At 48.5% G+C, this 26,602-nt stretch overlaps 2 protein-coding genes across 3 annotated transcripts in view; both read right to left on the reverse strand.

The window, feature by feature from the left end:
- Positions 1 to 1,162: 1,162 nt before the first annotated feature.
- Positions 1,163 to 4,000, reverse strand: LOC105294795 (nucleoporin NUP188 homolog). Its single transcript, XM_011364148.2, has 7 exons — positions 3,807 to 4,000; positions 3,059 to 3,133; positions 2,743 to 2,976; positions 2,487 to 2,618; positions 2,136 to 2,209; positions 1,875 to 2,004; positions 1,163 to 1,782 (listed from the first exon to the last, which is right to left on the reverse strand). The coding sequence occupies exons 1-7, from the start codon at positions 3,852 to 3,854 to the stop codon at positions 1,606 to 1,608; spliced, it is 870 nt and encodes a 289-aa protein (XP_011362450.1). The 5' UTR covers positions 3,855 to 4,000; the 3' UTR covers positions 1,163 to 1,605.
- A 116-nt stretch (positions 4,001 to 4,116) lies between these two features.
- Positions 4,117 to 26,602, reverse strand: part of LOC105294798 (nucleoporin NUP188 homolog) — a 46,373-nt gene continuing 23,887 nt past the window's right edge. The window contains exons 13-44 of one of the 2 annotated variants that reach the window (XM_023532982.1): positions 24,561 to 24,626; positions 23,477 to 23,596; positions 22,786 to 22,912; positions 21,082 to 21,234; positions 20,771 to 20,897; positions 20,471 to 20,558; positions 20,301 to 20,377; positions 19,416 to 19,530; positions 17,976 to 18,096; positions 17,786 to 17,852; positions 16,963 to 17,091; positions 16,498 to 16,637; positions 15,586 to 15,692; positions 14,361 to 14,567; positions 14,082 to 14,251; positions 13,353 to 13,422; positions 12,859 to 12,926; positions 12,252 to 12,447; positions 10,488 to 10,565; positions 10,074 to 10,159; positions 9,654 to 9,799; positions 9,166 to 9,347; positions 7,903 to 8,106; positions 7,642 to 7,734; positions 7,075 to 7,233; positions 6,623 to 6,760; positions 5,875 to 5,949; positions 5,559 to 5,792; positions 5,303 to 5,434; positions 4,952 to 5,025; positions 4,691 to 4,820; positions 4,117 to 4,598 (exon numbers count right to left, since the gene is read on the reverse strand). In XM_023532982.1, coding sequence (XP_023388750.1) covers positions 4,422 to 4,598; positions 4,691 to 4,820; positions 4,952 to 5,025; positions 5,303 to 5,434; positions 5,559 to 5,792; positions 5,875 to 5,949; positions 6,623 to 6,760; positions 7,075 to 7,233; positions 7,642 to 7,734; positions 7,903 to 8,106; positions 9,166 to 9,347; positions 9,654 to 9,799; positions 10,074 to 10,159; positions 10,488 to 10,565; positions 12,252 to 12,447; positions 12,859 to 12,926; positions 13,353 to 13,422; positions 14,082 to 14,251; positions 14,361 to 14,567; positions 15,586 to 15,692; positions 16,498 to 16,637; positions 16,963 to 17,091; positions 17,786 to 17,852; positions 17,976 to 18,096; positions 19,416 to 19,530; positions 20,301 to 20,377; positions 20,471 to 20,558; positions 20,771 to 20,897; positions 21,082 to 21,234; positions 22,786 to 22,912; positions 23,477 to 23,596; positions 24,561 to 24,626 — 4,056 coding nt within the window. In that variant the 3' untranslated portion in view covers positions 4,117 to 4,421. The remainder of the gene's footprint in view (positions 4,599 to 4,690; positions 4,821 to 4,951; positions 5,026 to 5,302; positions 5,435 to 5,558; positions 5,793 to 5,874; positions 5,950 to 6,622; positions 6,761 to 7,074; positions 7,234 to 7,641; positions 7,735 to 7,902; positions 8,107 to 9,165; positions 9,348 to 9,653; positions 9,800 to 10,073; positions 10,160 to 10,487; positions 10,566 to 12,251; positions 12,448 to 12,858; positions 12,927 to 13,352; positions 13,423 to 14,081; positions 14,252 to 14,360; positions 14,568 to 15,585; positions 15,693 to 16,497; positions 16,638 to 16,962; positions 17,092 to 17,785; positions 17,853 to 17,975; positions 18,097 to 19,415; positions 19,531 to 20,300; positions 20,378 to 20,470; positions 20,559 to 20,770; positions 20,898 to 21,081; positions 21,235 to 22,785; positions 22,913 to 23,476; positions 23,597 to 24,560; positions 24,627 to 26,602) is intronic. The other variant, XM_011364152.2, reaches the window with a different exon arrangement.

Raw genomic sequence — 26,602 nt, forward strand, 5'->3', positions numbered from 1 at the left:
AGGGGAGCCTGGCTGGAGAGGCAGGGCTGGGCCACGGAGCGGCTTCTCCCCGGTGCTACCCTCCCCTCGCACCCTACAGCTCAAGCCAAGTACGGTGGCTGCAGCCTGCACCTCTCCACACTCACTTTTTAACTGATCTTTTTACTCTGCCTGTCTGCTTGCGCTCTAGCCAGTGACGAGTAATAAACCGTCCTTCGCGTGCATGTTGCCTGGCTCCTGTCCGGGGTCGTGGACCTCACGGGGCTGACCCTGAGGATGGGAAAGGGAAGAGAAGCCTTCACATTTGCCCCATTCCAACTTCCAGGCAGAGACTGACGCACAGAAATGCTGTTGGCTCTCCTCCCAGAAGCACTAGGGCAGAGGGAAAAGCAAGTTCTTTCAAGTACCGCTCACAGCACTCCCCTTCTCCCACAGGGCCTGTGCTGCTCAGATGGGAGTGAGCACAGTTCCTGTACCTGACACTGCATAGTGGACACTGTATTACTAAGAAAGACGTTCCTAAATTTGGGCAGAGTAGAATGGACTATAAAAGCGCGTGATGGTTTAAGCTCCAGGGATTGATGGCTGTCAGTGTTTCCTGTAGGCCCGGCATTGAGCCAAGCACGTTCACATGTATTCTCATGTCACAGACAAAGATTTGTCACCTCCTCAAGGTTCCTTGATTGGCAAGTGACTACACAGGACTTTAGCCCAGGAAAGTCGATGATTCTAGAAACTTCAAGCGGGTTTAGGCTACAAGCACAATTTTAAATTAAGGCCCTAAGACCCAGCCCTCCACAAATAGGTACTGAGGCCACAGGCTGGTGGGCCCCACTGCCAGGGCTTCTGAAGCGGGGAAAGAAGGTGGGGGCACAGCTATAAATAGGAAGGAGCAGCTACCCCCAGTGATAAGCTCAGCCAGCTGGTAAATGGCAGTGTGTGGCATGGGTGGGAGGACCAGACCTAGGCAAGCCAAGGAAGGGAAAATCTGAGTCCCCACCCAGCACACACAGCACCGCACATTAATGGAAGGGTGTCAGTGAGTAACCATCCCGCCCCCCGCAAACCACTCCACTCCCCAGCCCCCCGCCCAGGAGGACTCGCTCAATGCGCTGGGGGCTGGGGGCTGGGGGCTGGGGGCTGGCTGGTCATCCCTGGGCTCTGAAGGCACATATCACACAGCTGTCTATAAACAGTATTTTAATATTTGTATAAATAGACCACAGTATTACCAAAAAACTGCAAGAACAGAGCATGGAAAACAGATTTTCAAACCCGTGCATACAGCCTCTCCTGGCGGCACGTGACATTGGCTCCCCCGTCTCTTTTTGGGCCGGGGTCAAGTGCTCTGGGGAATGCTTGAAGGGAAGGCGTACACCTCTGGGGCACTTTGAAGGTGAGGGTGTGAGCACAGCAGACTGTGGCTCCCCGCCCCTGCTGCTGACCTCTTGATCTATTACAAAAATAATGCCAGTGTGCGGGTGGTCGGAGTCGTGGCTACTCAGGAGAGGGTGACAGGAGCTGCTCTCAGTCCCAGACAGGCCCTGTCAGGCCAGCAGCACACCCGCTGCCCAGGGCTGCTGGGCAGGCTGGTGGAGAGTGGCAGGCGGGCGGCGTGCCACTGCCCTATCTTTGCACGTGCCGGACAAAGGCCTGCACTAGCTGGATCAGAGGCTCCTGACTCTCGGGGCTGGCCTTGGAGAGAGAGGTGGACTTGCCCTGAGGCGAAGGGAGGACGCCAGCAGCAGGGGAGCTGGGGGCTCCCCTGCGGAAGTAGCGTGAGAGGCTGGAGAGCAGCGTGCTCTACGAGAGAAAAAAACCTGAATGAGGCCCAGCGTCCCCCGCCCTAGGACTGGGACTTGCCCTCCGGCCCCGCCCCCTCCACCCCTCAGTACCAACTCTGAGCTGAGCTCCTGCTTCATCCGCTGTTTGTCCCGGGGGTGCACAGCCGGGTCCCTAAGGTAACGCATCGCCTGGGAGATGAGCAGGTAGAAGCAGTTCTCCATGGTAAACATCAAGAGGGACCTGGGACAGGAGGATCGCACCGCTGCAGAGGGCCAAGCTGGCAGGTGCCAGGTAGGCCACTGAGCCAAAAGAACAGCTGGCCCACGGCTGCCCCAACCCCAGACCGAATTCCATAAGGAAGACTTTCTTACTTCAGTGTTCTGGGCCCTTCTGCCTGTGTGCTGAGCCCCACGGCCTGGGTGAGGGGTTCCTTTTTCTTGTCCAGCTGGAGGAAGAGAATCGAGAGAACAAAAATCAGGTAACAGTGATAACTCCAACTCACTGAGAAGCTCTCACTTGGCAGGCCCCGCACTCAGCCGTTGTAGCAGTCACCTCATTTACCCCTCGCAACAGCTCTCAACAGAGGGAGGCTCCACTGCACTCTGACGCAGAGGAGCAGGCCAGGCCAGGCCAGGCCAGGCCAGGCCAGGTGTCCAGGGTCACGGTCAGGAAGGGAAACAGAGGGAGGCTTGGGTGGAGGGGCCAGACAGCACCCAACTTACCTCTCCGAGCATGTTTAGGGCTACATTCACTGTGGCCAGAAGGGTCCCAAAGGAGGGAGCCACTTCAGAGTCAAAGGTGGGAGTGGTAAAGCTCAGGGCAAACAGGAAGTTGTACTCGGCAAGGTCCAGGGACTGCAAAGCAAGACGAGCATTCTAGTGGCCAGCCAAGGCCCCAGAGAGCACCCAAATACAGAGCAGGGCACGGCCGAGCCTCACTGCTGGGAGGCTGGTGGCGCAGCACAGGGGGTGCTGGTACCTGATCCAGCAGGATCTGGCAGACATCCGGGGTGAAGTGGCGCAGGGCCGCCAAGGTCCTGCTGAGGATCTTGAGGAGGCCATACTGGACCATGTGCAAGGCTCGCTGTTCCGAAGCCTCTGTGTCAGCAGTGGGCTGCTTGGAGGAAGAGCATGAGGAGGCAGCAGGGACAGCGGTGGGTGGCCGTGAAACTCGGGGGGCGATAGCTGAGGGGATGCCGTCCCCGTTTTTGCTCTGAAGGAGACAGAAAGGAAGGTGGAGCACAGGCAGCCAGGGTGCGGCACTCCGGGCGGCCGTGCGGGTGGGGCTCAGTTACCTGTAGGCGGTGCTGGAGCATCGCGCGGCTGTGCAGAAGGGAGGCACAGGCCTGACACAAGTAGCCCAGGTTCACCTGCAGCAAACATGGGAGGGGCGAGGGGTTCTCTCGGTGGCAGCCCCGGCCAGCTGACTAGACCGACCACAGGTCTCTACAGAATCTCACCACGCTCTGGGACTCAGAAGCGCAGCTCATGCTCACCTCTGCACCGTCTGGCTGAAAACTTTCCAGCCGCTAAGTACGCTCAACTGCATACTCTGGGTCCACAGATGGCTGGGCTGCTTCCCTGGGACCTAACTAAAGGCCCGACACCGTGTAAGTTCTCAGTAAAAAAACAGCGTAGGGATTATTTCCCCATCGCACAGAAGAAAAAGGCTTAAAAAGGTGAAGTGACTTGGCTAAGGTCACACCCCAGCAAAGACAGATGCCTGTCTGACTCCAGAGCCTGTGTCCTTGACCTGCCCTGCTCTCTGACTGGTTCCCAGCTTCAGACCTGTTCCTGAGGGAACAGGAACCACGGTCTGACCCATAAAGCCCAGACTCTCAACCTACAAGGCTGCCCTATGCTGAGGAGGGAGCCGGCTAATTCCAGAGGAAGCACCGTGAAACCAAACCCAGTGCTCCCTGAGCAGAAGCCCACGTTCCAAGAATGGGCATGCGATCACTGAAGGTGGCCAGACAGTCCACACTGCATCCTGTCCCCAAGCATTTCCCCAGATCCCTCCAAGCAATGTGTCCGAGGCCCCACCTGGACGTCCCGCATGAGCTGAGGCAAGTGGAAGTGCCACTCCTTCATGAAGCTGGACAGCTGCAGAATGAAGCCCACGGTGTGGTCCGCCTCCTCTAGGCACGCCAGACTCTGCACCGTTCTCACCGCGTTGAGGCACTGGGAGGGGACAGAAGGACAAGATGGGGTAACGCAGGGACCTGATGCATCTGCTCCTGCCCTCCTGTGGGGAGGACAAGTTTTGGACCCACAAATGCTGAGATGGTGGCGCACGGGTGGTTTGGTGTCACGACTGAGGGATTCTGTCTGCGCTGATCTCCTCACCCTGCCGTCTCTTTTTGGGCCGGGGTCAAGTGCTCTGGGGAATGCTTGAAGGGAAGGCGTACACCTCTGGGGCACTTTGAAGGTGAGGGTGTGAGCACAGCAGACTGTGGCTCCCCGCCCCTGCTGCTGACCTCTTGATCTATTACAAAAATAATGCCAGTGTGCGGGTGGTCGGAGTCGTGGCTACTCAGGAGAGGGTGACAGGAGCTGCTCTCAGTCCCAGACAGGCCCTGTCAGGCCAGCAGCACACCCGCTGCCCAGGGCTGCTGGGCAGGCTGGTGGAGAGTGGCAGGCGGGCGGCGTGCCACTGCCCTATCTTTGCACGTGCCGGACAAAGGCCTGCACTAGCTGGATCAGAGGCTCCTGACTCTCGGGGCTGGCCTTGGAGAGAGAGGTGGACTTGCCCTGAGGCGAAGGGAGGACGCCAGCAGCAGGGGAGCTGGGGGCTCCCCTGCGGAAGTAGCGTGAGAGGCTGGAGAGCAGCGTGCTCTACGAGAGAAAAAAACCTGAATGAGGCCCAGCGTCCCCCGCCCTAGGACTGGGACTTGCCCTCCGGCCCCGCCCCCTCCACCCCTCAGTACCAACTCTGAGCTGAGCTCCTGCTTCATCCGCTGTTTGTCCCGGGGGTGCACAGCCGGGTCCCTAAGGTAACGCATCGCCTGGGAGATGAGCAGGTAGAAGCAGTTCTCCATGGTAAACATCAAGAGGGACCTGGGACAGGAGGATCGCACCGCTGCAGAGGGCCAAGCTGGCAGGTGCCAGGTAGGCCACTGAGCCAAAAGAACAGCTGGCCCACGGCTGCCCCAACCCCAGACCGAATTCCATAAGGAAGACTTTCTTACTTCAGTGTTCTGGGCCCTTCTGCCTGTGTGCTGAGCCCCACGGCCTGGGTGAGGGGTTCCTTTTTCTTGTCCAGCTGGAGGAAGAGAATCGAGAGAACAAAAATCAGGTAACAGTGATAACTCCAACTCACTGAGAAGCTCTCACTTGGCAGGCCCCGCACTCAGCCGTTGTAGCAGTCACCTCATTTACCCCTCGCAACAGCTCTCAACAGAGGGAGGCTCCACTGCACTCTGACGCAGAGGAGCAGGCCAGGCCAGGCCAGGCCAGGCCAGGCCAGGTGTCCAGGGTCACGGTCAGGAAGGGAAACAGAGGGAGGCTTGGGTGGAGGGGCCAGACAGCACCCAACTTACCTCTCCGAGCATGTTTAGGGCTACATTCACTGTGGCCAGAAGGGTCCCAAAGGAGGGAGCCACTTCAGAGTCAAAGGTGGGAGTGGTAAAGCTCAGGGCAAACAGGAAGTTGTACTCGGCAAGGTCCAGGGACTGCAAAGCAAGACGAGCATTCTAGTGGCCAGCCAAGGCCCCAGAGAGCACCCAAATACAGAGCAGGGCACGGCCGAGCCTCACTGCTGGGAGGCTGGTGGCGCAGCACAGGGGGTGCTGGTACCTGATCCAGCAGGATCTGGCAGACATCCGGGGTGAAGTGGCGCAGGGCCGCCAAGGTCCTGCTGAGGATCTTGAGGAGGCCATACTGGACCATGTGCAAGGCTCGCTGTTCCGAAGCCTCTGTGTCAGCAGTGGGCTGCTTGGAGGAAGAGCATGAGGAGGCAGCAGGGACAGCGGTGGGTGGCCGTGAAACTCGGGGGGCGATAGCTGAGGGGATGCCGTCCCCGTTTTTGCTCTGAAGGAGACAGAAAGGAAGGTGGAGCACAGGCAGCCAGGGTGCGGCACTCCGGGCGGCCGTGCGGGTGGGGCTCAGTTACCTGTAGGCGGTGCTGGAGCATCGCGCGGCTGTGCAGAAGGGAGGCACAGGCCTGACACAAGTAGCCCAGGTTCACCTGCAGCAAACATGGGAGGGGCGAGGGGTTCTCTCGGTGGCAGCCCCGGCCAGCTGACTAGACCGACCACAGGTCTCTACAGAATCTCACCACGCTCTGGGACTCAGAAGCGCAGCTCATGCTCACCTCTGCACCGTCTGGCTGAAAACTTTCCAGCCGCTAAGTACGCTCAACTGCATACTCTGGGTCCACAGATGGCTGGGCTGCTTCCCTGGGACCTAACTAAAGGCCCGACACCGTGTAAGTTCTCAGTAAAAAAACAGCGTAGGGATTACTTCCCCATCGCACAGAAGAAAAAGGCTTAAAAAGGTGAAGTGACTTGGCTAAGGTCACACCCCAGCAAAGACAGATGCCTGTCTGACTCCAGAGCCTGTGTCCTTGACCTGCCCTGCTCTCTGACTGGTTCCCAGCTTCAGACCTGTTCCTGAGGGAACAGGAACCACGGTCTGACCCATAAAGCCCAGACTCTCAACCTACAAGGCTGCCCTATGCTGAGGAGGGAGCCGGCTAATTCCAGAGGAAGCACCGTGAAACCAAACCCAGTGCTCCCTGAGCAGAAGCCCACGTTCCAAGAATGGGCATGCGATCACTGAAGGTGGCCAGACAGTCCACACTGCATCCTGTCCCCAAGCATTTCCCCAGATCCCTCCAAGCAATGTGTCCGAGGCCCCACCTGGACGTCCCGCATGAGCTGAGGCAAGTGGAAGTGCCACTCCTTCATGAAGCTGGACAGCTGCAGAATGAAGCCCACGGTGTGGTCCGCCTCCTCTAGGCACGCCAGACTCTGCACCGTTCTCACCGCGTTGAGGCACTGGGAGGGGACAGAAGGACAAGATGGGGTAACGCAGGGACCTGATGCATCTGCTCCTGCCCTCCTGTGGGGAGGACAAGTTTTGGACCCACAAATGCTGAGATGGTGGCGCACGGGTGGTTTGGTGTCACGACTGAGGGATTCTGTCTGCGCTGATCTCCTCACCCTGCAACTGCACAGGCTGGCTAGCCAGCAGCTTTCCTCCTAAGACCTCAGAAATGGGGACACTGAAACCCTTTGATTACCAAGCCCCATGCCGGAATGGCCCAGACCCCATAACCAGAGCCCCACCCCAGATGACGGCAGCCCCTCACCTGTAAGGTCCGCTCCTGGTGGACGCCAACGAAGTCCAGGGCCTCAGTCAGGAAGTTGTAGCGCAGAGTTTTGAGGAGCCGCTCCATCAAAGACATGGACAGGCGATAGACCCCCGGCCAAGACGGGGCATCCAGGGACTTCCGAGAGGTGCTAGGTGTCTAAGACGCAAATGAAGGACAAAATCTGGACACGGCGCCAAGAAACCCAGCTGACAGGTAGAGCAGGGCCACCCTGCAGCACAGCAATTAAGGCAGCCTGGCCGCCTGCAGGAGAAAACCTCCTGGAATGGGCATGGTCACATCTGGCAACCAGCAGGACCAGAGAGTCTGAGGCCAGCAGTGACAAGCAAAGAGCACTAGACAAGACACATGAATCCTGAGTTCTAGACTCAGGTCTGCACCAACTAGCTGTGTGAGCTTCTCCTACTGGAGGTCAGTGTGGGGTGGTGCAATATAAAAGCCACTAAAAGCAGCTTCTGGGGCAAGTGGCGGGGAGCGGGCATGCACTTTTCCACTGAAAGTGCAGTGTGGCCATTCCAGGCCTCCTGGCAGGCCAGTGGCACTCACCTGCACCATCCCATTGGTGCTGAGCTGGTACACACTCAGGAGGGGCAAACAGATGCTTTGGGTGATGCCGGCTCCAGCCACTGCTGTGGCTCCCTAGGAAGGGAAGACGGGTAATGAGATGGAACCTGTCCCTGCAGCCGGCTGCCCAGAGGCAGATGGGGCTCTCAGGGTAGACCAGAGCTGCTGGAGAACCACAGGCAGCACCAGACCCACCCGGCACAAGCAGGGCGGCACCCTCCTGCCTTCGGGCTTGCCACCTACCTGCTGAGTGCGAGCCAGGGTGAGGAGCAGGTGCAGCGCTGCCTCGGTGAAATGTAGGTTCTGCTTCATGCGAAGGCTCACTTCCAGAGTGGTGAAGAGGGTCGGCAGGATGGGGAGCCTGCGGGTCACCTGCAGCCACGAGTCACCATCCTCATCCACCTCACACAGCTCCTTCGCCAGGTGCAGGCCCAGGACACACACCTGCTGGGGCCCAGGAGCAAAGATGGATAGAAGGGAAGGAAGCAGTGCAGGGCAGGGGCAGAGGAGAGGGAAGAGGACCATCAGCCCTGCGCCGGCTGCCTGAGACCTCCCTTGGTCACACACATGGCCAAATGAGCTGGACTGAAACAGGACGCGGGACCTCTCCCAAGCTGCTCTGCTCCCAATACACCTCTTGGGAATCGGCAACTCCACCCACGCTAAGGAGCCACCCCCACCCACACTGACAAGACTACCTCTGACTCTTCCCCTAGCCATCAACCAAACTGCCATCGAGCTTCGTCAGTGCTACTTCCTGTCCCACATTTGGTCACGCCACTCAGCTCTGCCATGGCATGGAGTCAGTGACCCCCTCTTCTGCACCACTGAAGTCACCACCTGAGTGATGCTCCCTCATCCCCTCTGGATCCTCTCCAATCGATTCTTTATACCAGTGGCTTTTCAAACATTTTTTACCACAACCCACAGTAAAAAAGGCTTTCACATCGTGCCCCAGTATACACATATACATTTTCATTGAACGGTACCTACCGTTACATCTTGTAAAGCACACTGATGACCTATGTGACCCACAGTTTGAGAAACACTATTCTATACTGCATCCAGAATAATCTTTCTAGAGTACAAATCTGATCATTTCTCTCCCTTGCTTAAAAGCCTGAAATCGCTTCCTATTTTCATTTAGGATCCAGATCAAAAACGCTGACAAGGCTTTTGGTCTCCTAGTCCTCAGCTCTCCAGACCTCACTTCATCTTTGCTCACCCCAGCCTGCTCTAGGTCACTGAATCCCTAGATTGAGAACCCCACATTGTATATTCGCCCTGTATTTCTCCCCTGTGGGACTTGCCACAATAGGATTCTAAAACTTCTTTGCACAGTCTGAAATTTATTAACTTTCGCCACCAGGCTGAGAACTCTCCAAGTGCAGTGACTGTCTTCTTGTTCACTAATCATCCTCAGGGCCTGGTACAGAACAGGCAGGAAGTTCACATTTGTTGGATATATGTGGGAAGGACAGACAGCTTCCCAGGGCGCGCCCTCACCCCATCACGCTGGTCCTTGTGCCGGGGCCGTGAGCAGTCGTCAGTCTCCATGCTGTCCTTGTCCTCCGTGGCACTACCTGATGCCAGACTGTGGCGGGTCTGGTCAAAGAGCGCAATCACCTCTTCTTGGAGGGTTTCACAGACATTCAGCACCAGTTGAGAGTACTGGGGGATGTCACTCACTGCAGAGCGGACAAGGAGGGAACATTGTCACGCCTGCCATGCCACTTCTCACTGCATGCCAAGGTTTCCTTCCCAGGCAGGCAGCTGGGAATGTAGCATGGTACTAAGAGGGAGAGTATCTGTCCCACAAAAGGGGAGGAGAAACAAGTGAAGAAGAAAAGACTTTTCCTAAGGACTGGAGTTCCAAGAGTGAAAACTCAACCCCCACCAGAGGTGCCTTTGGCCCTGTGCCAGAGGAAGCCATGCCTGGCCTGGCTGCCAGCAGGGGCGAGAGACCACTATTCACACTCCACTCTGCCCCTCACCTCTCATATCCTTCATCTGCAGCACAGTGATGAACGCTGAGAACACCTTGGCTTTGGTCTTCTCCATGAGTTGCCGGTCTGCCTGCAGCACTCCCTCCAGGATCTCTGTCAAGGGTCCGAGAATCTCATCCACAGGACTTAACTCTCTAGAAACAATATGCAGTAGAGAGGGAAGGGAGAACACAGCTCACAGAAAGGCCACAAACTGCCCTGGCTCCAACTCAGGATGCCCACCAGGCAGCCAGCCTGACATCCCGTTTGCTCTGTCAGCCCCATTCCATAATGGAAAGCTAGCCCATTTCAGACTCATTTTTCAGACTCATTTCCCCTTTGGGAAGGCAAAAGGTCAGTAAAAAGGATCGAGCAGGCCCCAGTGAGGCAGGCCTGGCTGCGGGCTGCCTCTCTTGGCACAACGCTCACCTCTTCCACTGCCGCAGGAGGATAAGCAGCAGAGTGCACATCATGGAGCCGAGGCGGAGGCAGTTCACTGAGGCTGGGACTAGGAGCTGCAGTGAGAGAGCAGACCACTCAGAAGTCAGGCTCCAGTGAGCTAGTACAAGCAGAAGATTCCAGCTCCACCCGCGGGCGCCTCTCGGCCTCATGCCTTTCCTAGCAGTGAGCTAACAGGGATGGAGCACAGGGATGGGGCACAGCGAGAGGCCAGGGGATGGCATGGCAGCGGCAGACCTCTGCCTCCCCAATGCAGCCGCAGGCGTCCCAGGCCGACTGAGCCCTTTAACCTGACCACTTGTGTGACTGCAGACTTGTGAGCTGCTATTTGACCTCAGAAACCTTCTCCCGGGCAGGAATGTGAAATCTCCCAGACACACTTACTAACGCTTTGGTCCCATCAAGCGCATCAAGGAAGAGCTGGCGACGCACAGCAACATCAGTCAGGTGCATTATCTCTGCCTGCAAAGGAACAGAAAAGTGTCAGTTGGGAAAATTCCCCAGACTTTAGAAGCCAAGAAACATGGGGTCCTCTGCCAGGTAATTAGTCATTGGTAAGGCATTGTCTCCTTCACTAAAATGGGGCTCGACAGCCCTACTGTTCTGTTTGTCTACCCTTAAGACATGGTCAGAATCAAGCTCAGGTTCACCTCCTGCTCCTATGAGGGGCTTCCTTTGCTCAGACCCTTCAAAGGCTCCCAGTGCACTGGAAACACAAACTCAACAAGACCCGGGAGGCCCCACAGGGCCAGCTCCAACTGATCTGAGAATCACAGCCACAGCCCTATCGGCCTCCTTCCTCTCCCTTGAACATGCCAAGCTGTTTCCCGCTCTGGACCCTTGTGTCTGTGATTCCATCTGCCTGGACTACTGTCTTCCACGGGCTCTCTACCTGGAAGGCTCCTACACTCACGCAGGTCTGTCTGGACGTCGCCTCCTCAGAGAGGGCCTCCCTGACTATTCCCATTCTACTTTAGCGTTTGCTACCATAGCCCCGATGATTTCCTTCACAGTGAATTATCACAATCTGAAACTATATTTTTCTGTGAGTTTGTTGACAATTTGCCTCCCTCTCAGACCTCTCTCCACGAGGTTAAAGACCTTATCTGCCTTGTTCACTGCTATAACCCTGGTGCCTGACACACAGTAAGCATTCCATTAATATCTGTTATATGAATGAGTGAATAAGTGAATGATCAACTTCCTGGACTTCTTAGGGGGTAAAGAATATGATGAGATTTTCAAGAATTCAGGAACTAAAGCCTTGCTAGAGCCTTAAACGCAGGTAACACACAGGTTATTCCTGGGGGAAATTAATCATCCCCCGAAGACAACTGAACCTTTGGTGTGTTTCCAGACTCAGGGTTCCATAACTGCTGTGCCACAGCAAAGCTCCAAGGTCGTGGGGAGTCTGGCACTAGGGAACAAGTCACAGAAGATACAGGAATATGCTTGGAACAAGGGGCATCTATCAAGCTGAATTTATTAATGAAGTCAAGATAGTAATATGGATTCCCCAGGGAAAGAGCAGTTCAACACCAACTCCTTACTACATAGCATGATGGTGTCAGGCTAAAAAAAAAAATGCCAAGAATACACGCTCTCCTTAAATGTTAACTCTCTCGCTAAAAACCATCTCTCAGTAGACAAACAGTACAGAAACAATGGTCTCTGTTCTTTTTCTAAGACCAGGAAATGCAGTTTCTAGAACCAATGAAAACAAAACTGCTCTCCAGAGAGGGTACTGCTGCAGCTGCTACAGCTACCTGCTGACTAGTCAACAAATATCTACCTAGCACCACATGGCACAGCACAAGACAGTAATTAATGCACGTGCGTGAGAGGGAGACGATGGGAAGGAGCCCCTAGGACTTACCCAAGGCTGCAAAGGTAGCTACTAGAGACTTTCACGAATGTCTGAGGGATTTCAAATTAACTTCTCTGCACTTTTCTTAAGGATCTCTTGAGGACCCAACACCCTCAAATACTCCATATTAGCGCCCAGCTCTTGACACAGAACTTGTTACATTTTAGCTCTCAGAGAAAAACCCTGACCCATTCTTTATCCCAAGGGGCTGCATGTACTAGGCACTCCAGCACAACGCTGCTAGGAAACCGAAGTGAAAACTCGCCCCAGGAGGTTCGTACATGACTCGTGGCAATGATGAGAAGCATCCTCCAGGCGGAGACCAGCATCTGATATTCTACCAAGGCGGTGCAGCTGCTGCCCTCTGTGTCAGCAGTGTGAACCGCCAAGGACTTCACATACCCTGACCAGTAGGCAAAGCGCTTCTCACTGGAAAATTTCTTGAGTGTATCCTTTAATGACTGGTCTAGTGAGCCCCTAGGGAGTCAAGAAAAAACAAAACCTACCATTAGGTTTTGAAAGTGATGGGAATGTGATGGGCACAGACCCTTGTTGAGGCAGAGAAAGCAACCTCACATGGGCTTAAAGGCAGCCGGCTCCGGATCCCTCCAATGTGTGGGGCTCATACTTCTCGCTCAACATAATGGGTTAGGCTGAGGCCTTTTCCAGGATTCCTTCTCCATAAAATCTCGAGCACATGGAGTTTGCGTCACAATAACTCTTTCTGATAATCATAAATGCCATCAGTGGAGTGGCCCTCCATAAATGGCTCCAAAGCAGCTCTCTCCTCTGCCTGGGCTTATACGGCCAAGCACCCGGTGTAGGCCACCATGGTCCCTCCCGCCCCCCAAACATTTCATGACAATCTCAAAAGGGGAAAGGACTCACTTAACTACATAGTATATCTCCAAGCAAATTATCTTCATGATTAGGGCACAGGTCTCCAGGATGCTGGGCTGTGGAGGGGAGAGCAGAGCAGAGAGCAGTTGGGGGAGAGCCTCTTCCCTGGTGTCCCCGCAAAAGGAACAGAGCAGGGACCCAACACTTAGAGAACGAAAGGGCACATTCGCTATCGAATGTGAATGGCCGTCTGACTTGCAAGGGCAGAAGCTTCAGGTCCACAGTGTCTCCAAGTTAGCGGAGAAGACCATGGGGCCACCGACACAGAGCAGGGCGCGCCCCTTTCCTTCCCAAAGCAGAGCACCAAAGGGAGAGAAAGCTAGCACTTCTCAGAGAAAGAAGTTTCTAGTGAAGAGAACATTCTAGTTAGGGAAGGGACCATTTTCTATAGCTCAGTCTCACAGCCCAGTTTTTCCTCCCAAGGACTTTCAGTCACTGTCCCCAACCTTCACCTCCTCCCACCCCTACAACACACAGCTTACCTCAGATGTTTCTGAAGGAGGAGAAAGAGTTCCAAACAGTGGACTGGTTAAATTCTCCCAAAACTTGGGTCTAAAAAGAAAATACATGCTGTACATCATGCTTTCTCTCACAGAGTCCTTTCTCCACCTCTGTAGCGGTTACTTCTCCGAACCCTGGCATGTATCTCAAAGGTCACTCGTCTTACAGAAGTGCAAAGGGTTCCACAGATAAAATTATGTTTTCCTCTTAAGAAACACAATTGTACAGTATAGCGCTGACCAATAAAAATTCTCGTGGTTCACTCCACTGTACATTTCCAACAGCCCCATAAAGAGAGTGAAGAGGGAAAGAAGGATGCAGACTGCCCTGTTTAGCCTTTTTGAAGTTCCTTCCTTTTTTAAAAACAGAGTCTAAAACAACAGGTTGTTTCATTCAGTTCCTAGGCTTGAGCAAGCCACACTCATCTGAATCTACTGTTTCTAAAGAATAATGGGTTTTAGGAGTTGGCAGAAGACAGGGATACAAAAGGCAGGAACTCTAAGATAAACACACCTTTACCTTAGAGTAAAGATGACACCTGCTGGAGGCAGCATTAAAAAGAGAACAGCCGAGTGAAACTCCCGCTGGCTGACTCAGGCGCTAAGCACTTCCTGTGCATATGCTCAGTGATCTGGCACAACAAACTTCTGAGGTAGGAACTACCGTTACCCCATCTCACAGACAAAGACCCACCCTCTAGAGTCACTTACTTGGTCCTGAGGACCAGCATGGCACTGTCCCGGCGGTCCTGCCACAGCGCGTGCAGAAAGGCAATGGCCGCCCGGTGCAGCAGGGGTGGGCACCAGTAGCGATCCTGCTGCTGGGAATCGATCAGTTCCAGCACCACGTGGAGACAGCTCCACACCCCAAGGCTGAATTCCTGCAAGAGGGTCATGGCCACTGCTGCTGCCAGCAACTGCACATGCACAGAGCCCAGCCCCCACCTCCCATGGAGCCATCTCCCTGCTCTGTCCCAGGTGCAGGCTCACCTTGGAGCCATCACTGCCATCCTTCACCTCCAGATTCAGAAACAGTTCGATAAGGCCCGGCTGAGTCTCTACTGCGACTGTGAGGAATTCCAGGATCATGACTTTGATGCGCATGTCCTCAATCTTGCTCTGCAGTCGGGTCAGGAAGGCGTCGCGAATGGCAGCTGCGTCATTGCCCAGGCAGGCATACACTGACATGGGGGCCACCTGGTAGAGACCAGGACACACAGGCTCAGAGCAGTACTTCTAAAAAACTAACAGGCTCCTGCAGAAGGGTGCTGGAGAACACTTAGAAAGCAGGCAGAAAGAGAAACATCCAGACATACAGCTCTGGGTCCAAAGGGACATCACCCCAAACCATAGCACGAGATGCCCAACAATTCACAGAAACATTAATCAATGTAGGAAGATGCGCGACCTCTCTCGAGATTCAATAAATGCAAAGTAAAAAATCAGACAATATGGATTTGCCTACTAGAGTATCAAAGATTAAAAAACTGCTGAAGCCACCTGTAGCAAGGATACAAGACTTGGTGTTCAGAGTATAAACTGTTACAGTCCTTTTTGGGGGACAATTTAGAAATGTTTAATAAAAATTGAAATGTTCACTGACATCTACGTAATTTGTAGGAACTGTAAACAGAAGTTTACAGAGTTCTAGGGGTAATAACATTCACTGCAGTGCTGTTCACAATAGCAAGAAAGAGAAACTAGCCCACATAAATCAGGGTACAGCCACCGTATGGCATGCCATACAAGCATTTAAGATAATCAAGTAGCTCCAAATGTGCCCACATGGAAAGACTGCAAAATATGGTGTTAAGTGAAGAAAGCTAATCATAAAATACTATGTATAATGGAATTCTACTTCTCTAAAGAGCAAAAGCATACACCCAAACACCCTTTACTATATAAGCACAGATAAAAATCTAGACCAATGTATACCAACCTGCTCATAGAGATTCTTGGATCGTACAGAGCCTTAACTTTCTATGTTACATTTATCTGTAATGTTCAAATAAATATTTTTAAATGAGTATGTGTGTCTGCTGTAATCGGGAAAATAACCCTCATAAAACACAATTTGTATATGTATATGTGTATGGCTGTGACACCTTAAAAGTCAGAGGAGTCTAACTTAGCAGCTTCTCTTGGGAGAAGGCAAGAGTAGTCACAAGCACCAAGCCAGCTGTCTAGAGCTTTGGCTGGTTAAGTGGGATCCTACCGTGGCCAGACGCTTCAGCAGCTGGATGGCAAGCCGTGGCAGAGCAGGGTCATGTTTATGGTAGATGTACTTGGCAAGAACAGCAATGAGGTTGTTCCCATGGGCACCTGAAGAAGCAAAGGAAACAGTTTAGATACCCAGTGTGCCTGATTCGAGCTCTTAAGAGAGAATGCTGTTCAAAAAGGCTCATATACATGAGGGAATGTACCCTCAAGCGCACTTGGAGGGCCAGAGCGAATCTGGGTGGCTATGTCATTCTTTTTCAGTAGCCAAGGGGACAGGCAGGATTTGGGAGTAAACAACTCAATCCAATTCATTGAGAGCAAAAAGAAATACATTTTGAAGAGAACAGGTAGTCTTTATCAAGTAGGTTAGAAAAAGACATCACACTGCAGCATTGCACTGAAATGCAAAAATCATAAAAATCCCAAAATAATACAGTCGGAATATGTCTTAGACATTATCCAAACTACCTGAAAATGAGGAAACCCAAGAAGATTAAACGAATAGTTTAAGATCAAAGAGTACTAACAGTCAATAATTAAACAGGAACTTTTATGTTTTACAGGTGGTTTCTAAGGTAGATACTACTATTATTCCCATTTTATGGAAGAGAAACCTGAGGCAGAGCTATTAACAATGTGCCTAATGTCACAAAGCTGATTGGAGTCAAAATCTGACCCAAGTTAGTATGACTTCGAACATGCGTCCTTAACTATTATTCTGTCACCAGTAGGAGGCAGAAATGAAGTATGATCCAGTTCTCCTGTTTCTAAGTCCACGGTGGAAGCTGGTGATCATTCTTAAATTTCCTCAAGAAGTTAATCAGAAAATACTGCTGACATCTAAAAACACAACTTGGAATATGGACTTATGGGCAAAAACGTTGCTGACTGGAAGAGAAATACATACCATGTTGTGTGAGAGCCTGTTCCAGGGGGGACACCACGTTAGAAGGAGGTTTCAGCCGAATGACATTATTGGTGACAGAGAACGCCAGTTTCACTGTCTTGATAAGCAGCTGGCCCTGCCCCTGGCCCTCTGCTCCATCACTAGGATGCCAAATGGAAACCAGAGTTGATTCAGACAACATGACTTCATTTGTAACATATGTGCTCTCATGAATTAGATTCCAACAATCATCCCAGAGTTCAATAGTTTCCATTAGAGGCTCCAGTCCAAACCAGGAAAGAGGAGGAGCAATTAACTCCATCTTCTATGGGCCAGTCTATACAGCACCACTAGGATACACAAAGGCTCCGTCCTAGAGGTACAAGGTTGTCCTTACGAAGCTACTGCAAGCTAACTTAAACTGGAGTTCTTAGAACATGCAGTTACAATGAAGATGAAAAGAGGAAGATGGAGAGGGAGTCCCACCTGCGGGGCTGAGCAGCCATCACCATGTCGATGGTGTCCACACCAATGCCCATGATATTGATAACTGTCTGTCCTGCTTCTGTATAGGCCAGGCTGCAAATGCATAGAGACTGCAGGCTGGGGGTGTGGCTGGAAAATAGACACATTCTGAATGACAGGGAGCCACCGAGCTTATTATAGGAAAGAAAGGGCACTGTCCAAACCTAACTAACTGCATGTCAGTGATACAGATCAGCTCTCTACCAGATGAGGGTTCTCTGATCACTCTCTTTAAACAGACTCGATCTTAAAGATCACCCTGAGAAATTATCTAAATGTCCATCAAGTAATGGATGTTTACCGAAATGAGTTATGATTAATCTACACAATGGACCACACAGAACCATTAAAACGAGCTAGGTCTATATGTAGTGGCATGGAAATAAAGTTAAAGAGCAATTAGTAAGCAAAGGAAAAAACCTAAAAGAATACATACTAACTTGCTCACAGTCATTTCTGGAAAACAGGTTTATGAAGGGCATTCTGCATGGACTATTTTCCAGTGAACATACATAATTTTTGTAAAGATCATACAAAATGGGGTGTGTGTGTGTGTGTGTACATACAACAATCTCATTGGGAACAACCTCATTCCTACTTCATTTGCTCTTCTCTTTCCACAGGGAAAAAAGACAAATAGTCCAGTGGAAAGCAAATCGGAACCTCAAGAACACTGAGCTCTGGGCTCAACCTCTGGAGGGATGAGATAGCTCTACACAGCAGAAGCCCTCGGTGAGTGGCGGCATCTAAGAATACCAAGCGCTAGCAATCGCCCCCCTCATACCTGCTGTGCAGGTCTGTCTCATGGCACAAGTTCAGTATCGCATGAATCAGCTCCAGGATCAGGCAACCTGAACTCCGGAAAAGACATGGAATAATGTGGCCTTGTTTGATGACCCTCGCCCCAAGAAAGGGAGAGGAAATTCTCCAGGGAGCCAGAAACTCCTCAGACCTTCCCTTCCCACGCTTCTTACCAATCTGTTCTCTCACGCCGTGGGAGGTGTAGCGCCACTTGTGGTAGCTGGGAAGCATCTCCTTCAGCACAAACATGACACAGGGCACCAGGCCCTGGCTCTGGGTACTACCAAGCTGGCCCTACAAAAAAACCGTGCTGTGAGGGCTTATGCCACATAAGGAAAAGTCATTCAGTCATTAGAGATTTAACTTCAAAACCATCAGTCCCAAGGAAAACTGGGCAAACATGAGCCATCAGTGAAAAAAAGAAACATTAGAACACTTCAACTGAGCCCAAGTTGTGCGTTTCTCTAGAATAAAGAACTAAAAAGACTATGAGACACTGTCATGAAAGGCACCTACATGAAGGAGAGGGATAAAGGCTAATCTGGTCAGAAGGGAGGTACCTTAAAGATACAGGACTGTTGATGACAAAGAATGCCAGTGTCAGTGTCGTCATCACCAGCCATCCCCCTGACCTCTACCCTCCATCACTGGAATATCAGAAAAGAGATCTGATACTCAAAATCCTTTGTCCTAATATTACTCGTTAACACATCAACATCCTCATTTTAAAAATAGGGATTACTTATTTATATATAAACATCTCTATAAAGCAGCAGTCCCCAACCTTTTTGGCACCAGAGACCGGTGCTCCTATGATAATCCAACACCTGATGATCTGAACTGAAGCTGAGGCGGTGATGCTAGTGCTGGGGAGTGGCTGCAAATACAGATGAAGCTTCACTCGCTCACCTGCCGCTCACCTCCTGCTGTGCGGCCTGGTTCCTAACAGGCTACAGATAGGTACAGGTCCACGGACCTGGGGGTTGGGGATCCCTGTTATAAAGAACTGTTCAAGCCTTTACTGATTCCTGTAGGCAGAAGTGTGCCAAGGGCTTTTCACATGTGGCCCTCTCAACAACTCCACAAAGTAAAGATCACTGATCATTCCTATTTTACAGAGGTTCTGAGAAATTATATACTTGCCCAACATCATGCAGCGAGTAAGTGGTCAACCTGACATAAAAACCTCATTCTGACTCTAAAATCCATTTTACATCAGTATTTTTCAAACTGAGTCGTGATTCATTAGTGGATTGTGAGATCAGCTTATTGGAAAATATCAAAGTGCATCTTGCATAGTAAGCGTAGTGTCACGTTGTGAAACTTTGCCTCAGGAGTATACGTACATACACAGACATACTAAAATGTCATATAAAATGTACATGTTATCTTGGGCTGCAGTAAAAATAGCTTGACAGTCAGTGTATTTATATACCATACTGCCTATGAATTTTAGATAAATGAAGACAGATAAAGCCTTACTGTAGAATCTAGCACACACAAACTGCTATCACTATAACTTTGGGACAACTGCTCCGCCTGCAGACGAGATGGCAACAATAGCATCGTAGCAGGAATACCACTTCAGATGGTTCTATCTGACCAGATTTTACCTTGACAAGAGTGGTGATCAAGCGCAAGAAGGCAATAGTGACCCCATACTCGCCCTGGGGCTGTTCACTATTCATCAAGAGGTTTCCGTACCCTCCAGCATTCATCCCCTCCGCACTGGAAAAAGAGGGAGAGGCAGAGGGGAAAAAATGATGCGGCAATTTCAAGGTTTCAAGAAACTGTAATTAAAGAACATTCTTATATTGTCTAGATGGCTTGGGTATAAGAAAGCTCTGCAAAGGAATTAATCAAATTTAGGTAATTTTATACCCAGGGTATAAACATTAAGGACATGTTTTACTGATACACAACCTCAAGAGGTTTAAAGTGAAAAATCGAATACACATCAGGAAAATATCATTATCTTACAAGGAAGAGAGAGAGGAAGGAGAGAATGCTCAGGTAGTAAGATGGAGCTGTGCATTAACTACTGGTCTAGCAAGAGTGCGAGTAGCCAAGGAAACAAGGAAAAGTACAGTGATTCTGGCTTAAGAAAGGGAAGCCAAGTTTCTGGATCCAGACATCTTTGGATGCTCTAGACTGGAAAGTGAATTCTCATGCGTACCTACAGTGGTTGCTACTGGATGAGAAATCTCAATCTCTCTCTCCCTCCTCCCGACACCACCCCCCCCACACACACACGCCCCCTCCCCCGGCTTTAAACACTGTGAACCATCAGTGCTGGCCTCAGAAGAAAGCAGCCTCTGTGCTCCAAAGTCACCACTGTCTCCTTTGCCTTGTCCTTACTCATCTCTATTTACAGTCAAAGGGCTTAACAGACAAAGGGCACAGTTAAATGGGCACAGAGAAGCTTCTTTAAAACTAGACTCGAAATGTCTATGATATTCTCAAGGAATATATTCTCCTCACCCTAAGACTGGGCTCACCTAATCATCTGACTCATGCTGGAGACCTGGTGGGCCACAAATGGTAAAAAACCTGTGTGACGAAGATCAGTCCAGACCTGAGAAAAGAAAAATAAGAGTCAAATGTCTGTGTCCTCAGGTATAAACCAAGTGCAACAATTTCTGGCTATTCAGAAGACATGGTGTCTCACCTTTGCTGGGTTCCGTGCAGCCAAAACAGTCAAGCAATTGACACAAGAAGCAATGACATCCACAGGGGGGGAGATCACTGTCGTTAACCTGGTTGGAGAACAGTGCCCTATACTTAGTAAAATGAATGATATGACTTGTTCCATCACAAGTATTTTCCAGTTCTCTCTTTCCAAGTTTCTCCTCTCAGCAGAGATGTTAAAACAGGAAAGCCCTCAGCTGGGGACATATATCATACCAGGGCTTGCCACAGAGAAATATGTGTGGACTTGAACTCCGTGAGTGTGTGACCAGACACTCACCGCTGCAACAGCATGTAGATGCGGGATGTGATGGGCAGGAGACAGTCTGCTATCGACAGATCTGTACTGATGACCTTATGGACCAGATCGATGATGGGTTTGACCCGCTGGCAGTGCTGAATCACATCTGAGGGGAAAGAAAGCCTGTGACCTCATGGAAAACAATTCCTTTAAGATCACTGAATAGTCTCTGAGACCCTGATGAACAAATTACAAGAATCACTATCTGGATGGTTCTGAATTTTATTTTGAAATCCTCTAAGCATGTCCACTTTTCCACCCCACAGTGATGTCTCCCTCACTGCCCTCACCTGCAGTGGAAACGACATGAAGCAGCATTTCGATCTCACAGGTAAAGAGGGTCCAGCTGCTGTAGGAGTATTCCCAGCGTACCAGGTAAGCCCTATCGTCCAGCATTACTTGGCCCACAGTGCCCTGAGGTATGCGAAGGTTGGTCTGACCTCCTAAGGAAGGGACAAAGAAAAATCGATATAGTTATCTGAGGACCCAAGAGCAAGAGGTGACTTTCATACTGACACCAATATTTAATCATGCAGAGATACACAGGCTCTCTTCCTAGTATCTAACATTGCTTTTTCCATTAAAAAGCAAGATAAACAAATAAACAAACACCCTCTCTTGTTACTGGGTGAAGTGAGTCTTTTCCATGTTCCTGAAAACAGCTGAGTGCTAAGTGCAGAGTGGTTTCCCATTCAGACGAGGACTACAGGAAGACCACCTTATGGGGCTGAGAGTGCTTAGGTCACTGGGTAAGTCAGTGGTGATGACAGGATTAGAAGAGTAAAGCTGTTCCTTCCGTATTTTGCCTTTTGAGCACATGGAATACACGTGAGCTTACAAATATTAAATAATCACTCTTACACACTGCCAACAGGAAAATAAACTGCTATAACTTTTTTCTACAATTTGGCACTATCTGTTCAAAACTTTTAAATTATTTATTTTTAAAAACTGTGGTAAATATACAGTCCATTGGCATTAAACACATTCACATTGTTGTGCAACTATCATCACCATCCATCTAAAGAGCTTTTTTCATCTTGCAAAACTGAAACTCTACGCATTACCCAATAAGACCCCATTCTCCCACCTTGGCCCTGTCGACCACCAGTCTGCTTTCTGTATCTGAATCTGACTCCTCTAAGTACCTCACGTGACTGGAATCATACAGTGTCTGTCCTTTTGTCACTGTCTTATTTCACTTAGCGTGTCTTCTAATTCACCCATGTTATAGCATGTGTCAGAATTCCCTTTCTTTTTAAGACTGAATAGTAATATGTATATATACACACATTTAGTTTATCCATTTTATGTGTCGGTGGAATGAACATATATTTGAAATTTTTATTTTTATTAAAATTCTCTCTTAGCCAACAATCCCACTTTGGGGATTCTATGTACAAAAGTACCAGTATATAAGGGCATATGTACCAAATGCCGCACTGTTCATAGTGGCAAAAGCCTGACACGGTTTAAACATCTTTTAGAAGGAGAAAAGTAAAAAATTATGGAACACCAACAATAAATTATGCAGTTACTAAAAGAATGAGTCAGATCCATATGTAATAAAAGCAGCTCGTAGAATGAATTTGTGAGCACATACAGAAATGTGCAAAAGGACACACATCAAACTCCTAACATTAACTAGCTAATGGAGACATGTTTGAGGAAACAGTAACTTTTTAAAATATATCTCTGCAGTTTCCTTTGTTACAATCAACATACACTATTTTTTAAATAAAGAAATCTAATGATGTAAAAAAATGAGAAACTGATTAATATTTATCAAAAAATCAGTAAGTGTATGAGAAATCTAATGATGTAAAAAAATGAGAAACTGATTAATATTTATCAAAAAACAGCAGAGAGGAGAAAGAACAGCTTTAAAGGCACCTTGCATGAAATAACTAAAACAGCAGTGAGGTCTAAAGAGATGAGGTCTAAATAGAGGCCAGTGGCAAAGAGGCTAATGACACAGGGTCTCTTTATCTTACCAAGGGGGTAAAGGAGTTTGGGTGTTTGCCTCCGCCAGAGAGTTCCATCTTCGTGGGAGATCACATCATGAGGCTTATGCTTATAAAGTTCATTGTAGAAAGACATCTTATCCAAGAAACTATACACCTGCCAACATGCAGAAAAAAAAACCCAGGCACACATTTACCTAAGGGACGTGTAAGGGGCTCCCACATCTGTCTTTCCGCTCTTTTAGCCAGACTACGTATATGCCGACTCTCGAGCTTCTTACAAACTCACCACTGTGACTCTTCCTGGAATCGCCTCTGCACTCCTTGCCAAATCTTCACCATTCTTAAAACCCAACTCAAGGCTCCCCATGCTCCACAGACAGCTACCTCTCCTGAACACTATGGCCCTTACTACTTAAATGACATTTACTATAAACTACCTGGCTTTATTAGTTATTTATTTCTTATCTCTATGCTTCTCTTCCAATTAGATATTAAGGAACTATAAAGTTTTGTCTTATATTGTCTTATTCCCACAATAGCTACAATAGGTACTTAATAAAAACATGTTTATTTAATTTTATGGAATTGAGGCATGATCATTTTTCATTCAACTTCAGACTAATTCTTGCCATAGCAGTGAAATGTCAATGTGGAAAGCAGAAAGGTATCCTAAAACAGTATCTCTCACTGTCCTCAGGCATCCAACTAAAGAACCCACCTTTTTGGCAGTAGACTTCCCTGACACGAGGGCTCGCAGCAATTGCAGGAGTGGGGAGAGGAGATGGGGGAACATTCCACATACACTGTCCAGAATGATCCCAAGGCCAGAGGTTGGCTCCTGCAGTGGAAGGGGAGAAGTCACTGACCTGCGCATTATCTACAAATCAACACAACTCCAAACTGCCAAGCGATCATAAGAAAATCTAAAATTAATCCTTTCCTTTAGGCAGACTCCCTAATAACGTAAGACTTCCATATTTCCACTGGAAAGGCTATCAATAACCGATGTGGCTGGGACCTAAGAAGAGACTATTACCGCCTCCATGACCTCCTCCTGGCCATCCTCTCTTTACAAAGACAACACTGTTCGCCTGTGCGAGACATTTTCACTAAAGTGAAAATTGCTCAACAACGTGTGGGCACTGAGCCACCAAACCCAAGCAACAGATCCTCAATCTAAATATTACTTCACACCAGCGTCTCCCAGCAACACTGTGATTCTGTGAGACCGGACAGCATCTCAGGAAAAAGAGGACAAGATATGGAGGCAGTCAAGCCAAATTACCAAGTACAGATTTATTCTTAGCTGGACTTTGAGGCTTGAGGGCACTATCAATGCTAAGACTAAGTGCTGGTGAGAAACTCTTCTCTGCCAAATTCTTACTCTAACAAGTTACATTATACTCTGACAACTCATAAGACAGTTACAACCCCCCAAAATTACCTTCGAGAGTTATAGCAATACTGGTGCCTGATACCCCCAATATGAAAAAAGACTTGGTGGGTAGGATAGACAGCGCATTGGTTAATAACATGGGCTACAGACTCAAGTCAGACAGAACTGGATCCCGATCCAGGCTGTCTGTCTCGCTGTGTGCACTGGGCAAGTCACTTCATATCTCCGAGCATCACCTTCTCCAATGTGCAAAAATGGTAATGATAATAATACTATCTACTTCATAGATTTTTGTAAAGATTAAATGAGAAATAGATATAAATGCTTAGGATAAGACTTATCACTAAGTTCCTGACAAATTCTGCTACAGAGAATACCATAGCATGACTCCCTCTGACATACTTACTGTTCCCCAGAATAGTTCTGGAAGAGAAGGGTCTGCCAAGACTTCACACGCTGTGTCGATTACATCCTATTGGGAGAAGGGAAAGAAAATGGCTTATTTTCCCTAGCCGAACCTGTCTCTCTTTTTTACTATATTCTGTTGAGATAAAAACACCAATAATACCTTCATATAGTATGTCAGAAAGAACTCTAGGCTTAAAAAGTTAAGTTTACAGCCTGATTAGGGTGTATTATATCTGTGGTATGACATCATGCAAATTCAACTCTCTCTCTGAACTTCAAATTCTTTATCTGTAAAATGGTGACAATATCCGCTTCACAGTATTGTCCTAGGATTTAAATATGATGTACCAGATGTGAACTATAAATTTTCAAATGTCATGTAAATGTGAGCTATTACTAGGATCAGCTAAACTGTTCCCCTAGAAAGCAAAAATGTTTTCTTAATTTTTAAATCTTCAGCGCTTAGCATAGAGCTTGGCATACACTAGGAATCTAATAAAGTCTTATGAAATAATTTTTTTAAAAAACCCAAGTACTAGGACCCCTGCAATCCCAATATATTAATACCAATCCTCTGGGAGAATAGTAGGGTCTAAATGTGATCAGAATTTTGACAAAAGATACAAAGCTTATTCTGTGCCCTTAAGAGCTTTGGAAATTGAGTCTTTCAATTAACACCAATTTCTTTCCTCGCCAATGATAAAAAATTTTCATTTTTATCAACTTCATCAATTTCTTAAATTTCCAAAACAAGTCTCTAATCATTAAAAATACCATGACTCAGTTATAAAGAACTCAAATACTATTTCCTACTGAAAGGAACCAAGGCTCCTTGGAGAAATGGCAGATTCTGGGTGTGGGGCAAACATCATATAAATTAATCCTGCAACAGTCTGTCATACCAGAAAATAGAGCTATCTAAATATGTAAGGGTAGTGTCAAATGGATTCAGAAGCTAATATGAAAAAGCTCTTATTGACCGAAGATGGGGAAATCTGAACGTAAGAATAAATAAATGCAATAGATTAAAACAAATCATGAGTGAACAATATGTAAAAAATTTAAAACCCTCACTAGCCACCTTCAGTGGATTCTAGGAAAAAATGGTAAGTACATGAAAAGACGCATGTATAGTACTCTATACCAGAGTATCAAAGAGTTGAAAGCAAATTTCCTTTTTTTATAAATTGAGGTATAATTGACATATAACACTGTATTAGTTTCAGGTATACAATATAATGATTCGATATTTGTATATACTGTGAAACAAATTTTTTAAATTTGAAATCACTTTTATTTTCCATGCCAAGCGTTCTGCCCACATTATTGTCTTGATTGTATACGTTTTTAATTTAATTTTATTTTCCAATTACAGTTGACATATATTATACTAGCTTTAGGTGTACAACATAGTGATTAGACATATACACAACTTAGAAAGTGATCACCTCGATAAGTCTAGTACCCATTTGACACCATATATAGTTATTACTGTATTACTGACTATATTCCCTCGGCTGTCCTTTACGTCCCTGTGACTATTCTTATAACTGGCAATTTATACATTTTGACGCCTTTCTCATCCATACAAATTTCTTTTTTACAGCAATGTTCCAACCAATAAGCGTAAGGGAAAGAGAGACCAGCACCATTTCGTAACTCTAAGGAACTACTAGTCTAGACATTAGGAACTAATGAGCTTAAAAAGTTAATGACAATGCAATGATGTGGCTTGTGGCTACCACAGTAGACAGCAAAGTTACAGACTGAAAGAAACCTGCCAGACTTAGCAACCAATAATGCGTAGACCTTATTGATTTAGATCCAGATCTGAACAAACTTATGACAAACTTATGACATTTATAAGATAATTAGAAATTTGACTCCTGATTTGATAGAGATATTATTTTTTAGATGTGATAATGGTTGTGAAGTTTTACTAAAACAGTCATAGATGAAACTTAATTATGCTTGAAATTTGCTTCAAAATAATCAAGGAGGAAAGGCAGAAATGAACAAGATCAGCTGTGACGCTGGAGA

Source organism: Pteropus vampyrus, unplaced genomic scaffold (assembly GCF_000151845.1).
Source record: "Pteropus vampyrus isolate Shadow unplaced genomic scaffold, Pvam_2.0 Scaffold95, whole genome shotgun sequence".
NCBI classification, from domain to species: domain Eukaryota; kingdom Metazoa; phylum Chordata; class Mammalia; order Chiroptera; family Pteropodidae; genus Pteropus; species Pteropus vampyrus.

Bases quoted from the DNA above. Each gene is read 5' to 3' on its own strand.
- LOC105294795 (XM_011364148.2), bottom strand. From the start codon at position 3,854: ATGAAGGAGTGGCACTTCCACTTGCCTCAGCTCATGCGGGACGTCCAG. The intron at 2,210-2,486 runs GTAAGTTGGGTG...CTCTTCCTCCAG, and splicing joins CCCTAAACATGCTCGGAGAG to CTGGACAAGAAAAAGGAACC. The intron at 1,783-1,874 runs GTACTGAGGGGT...TTTCTCTCGTAG, and splicing joins AGGAGCTCAGCTCAGAGTTG to AGCACGCTGCTCTCCAGCCT.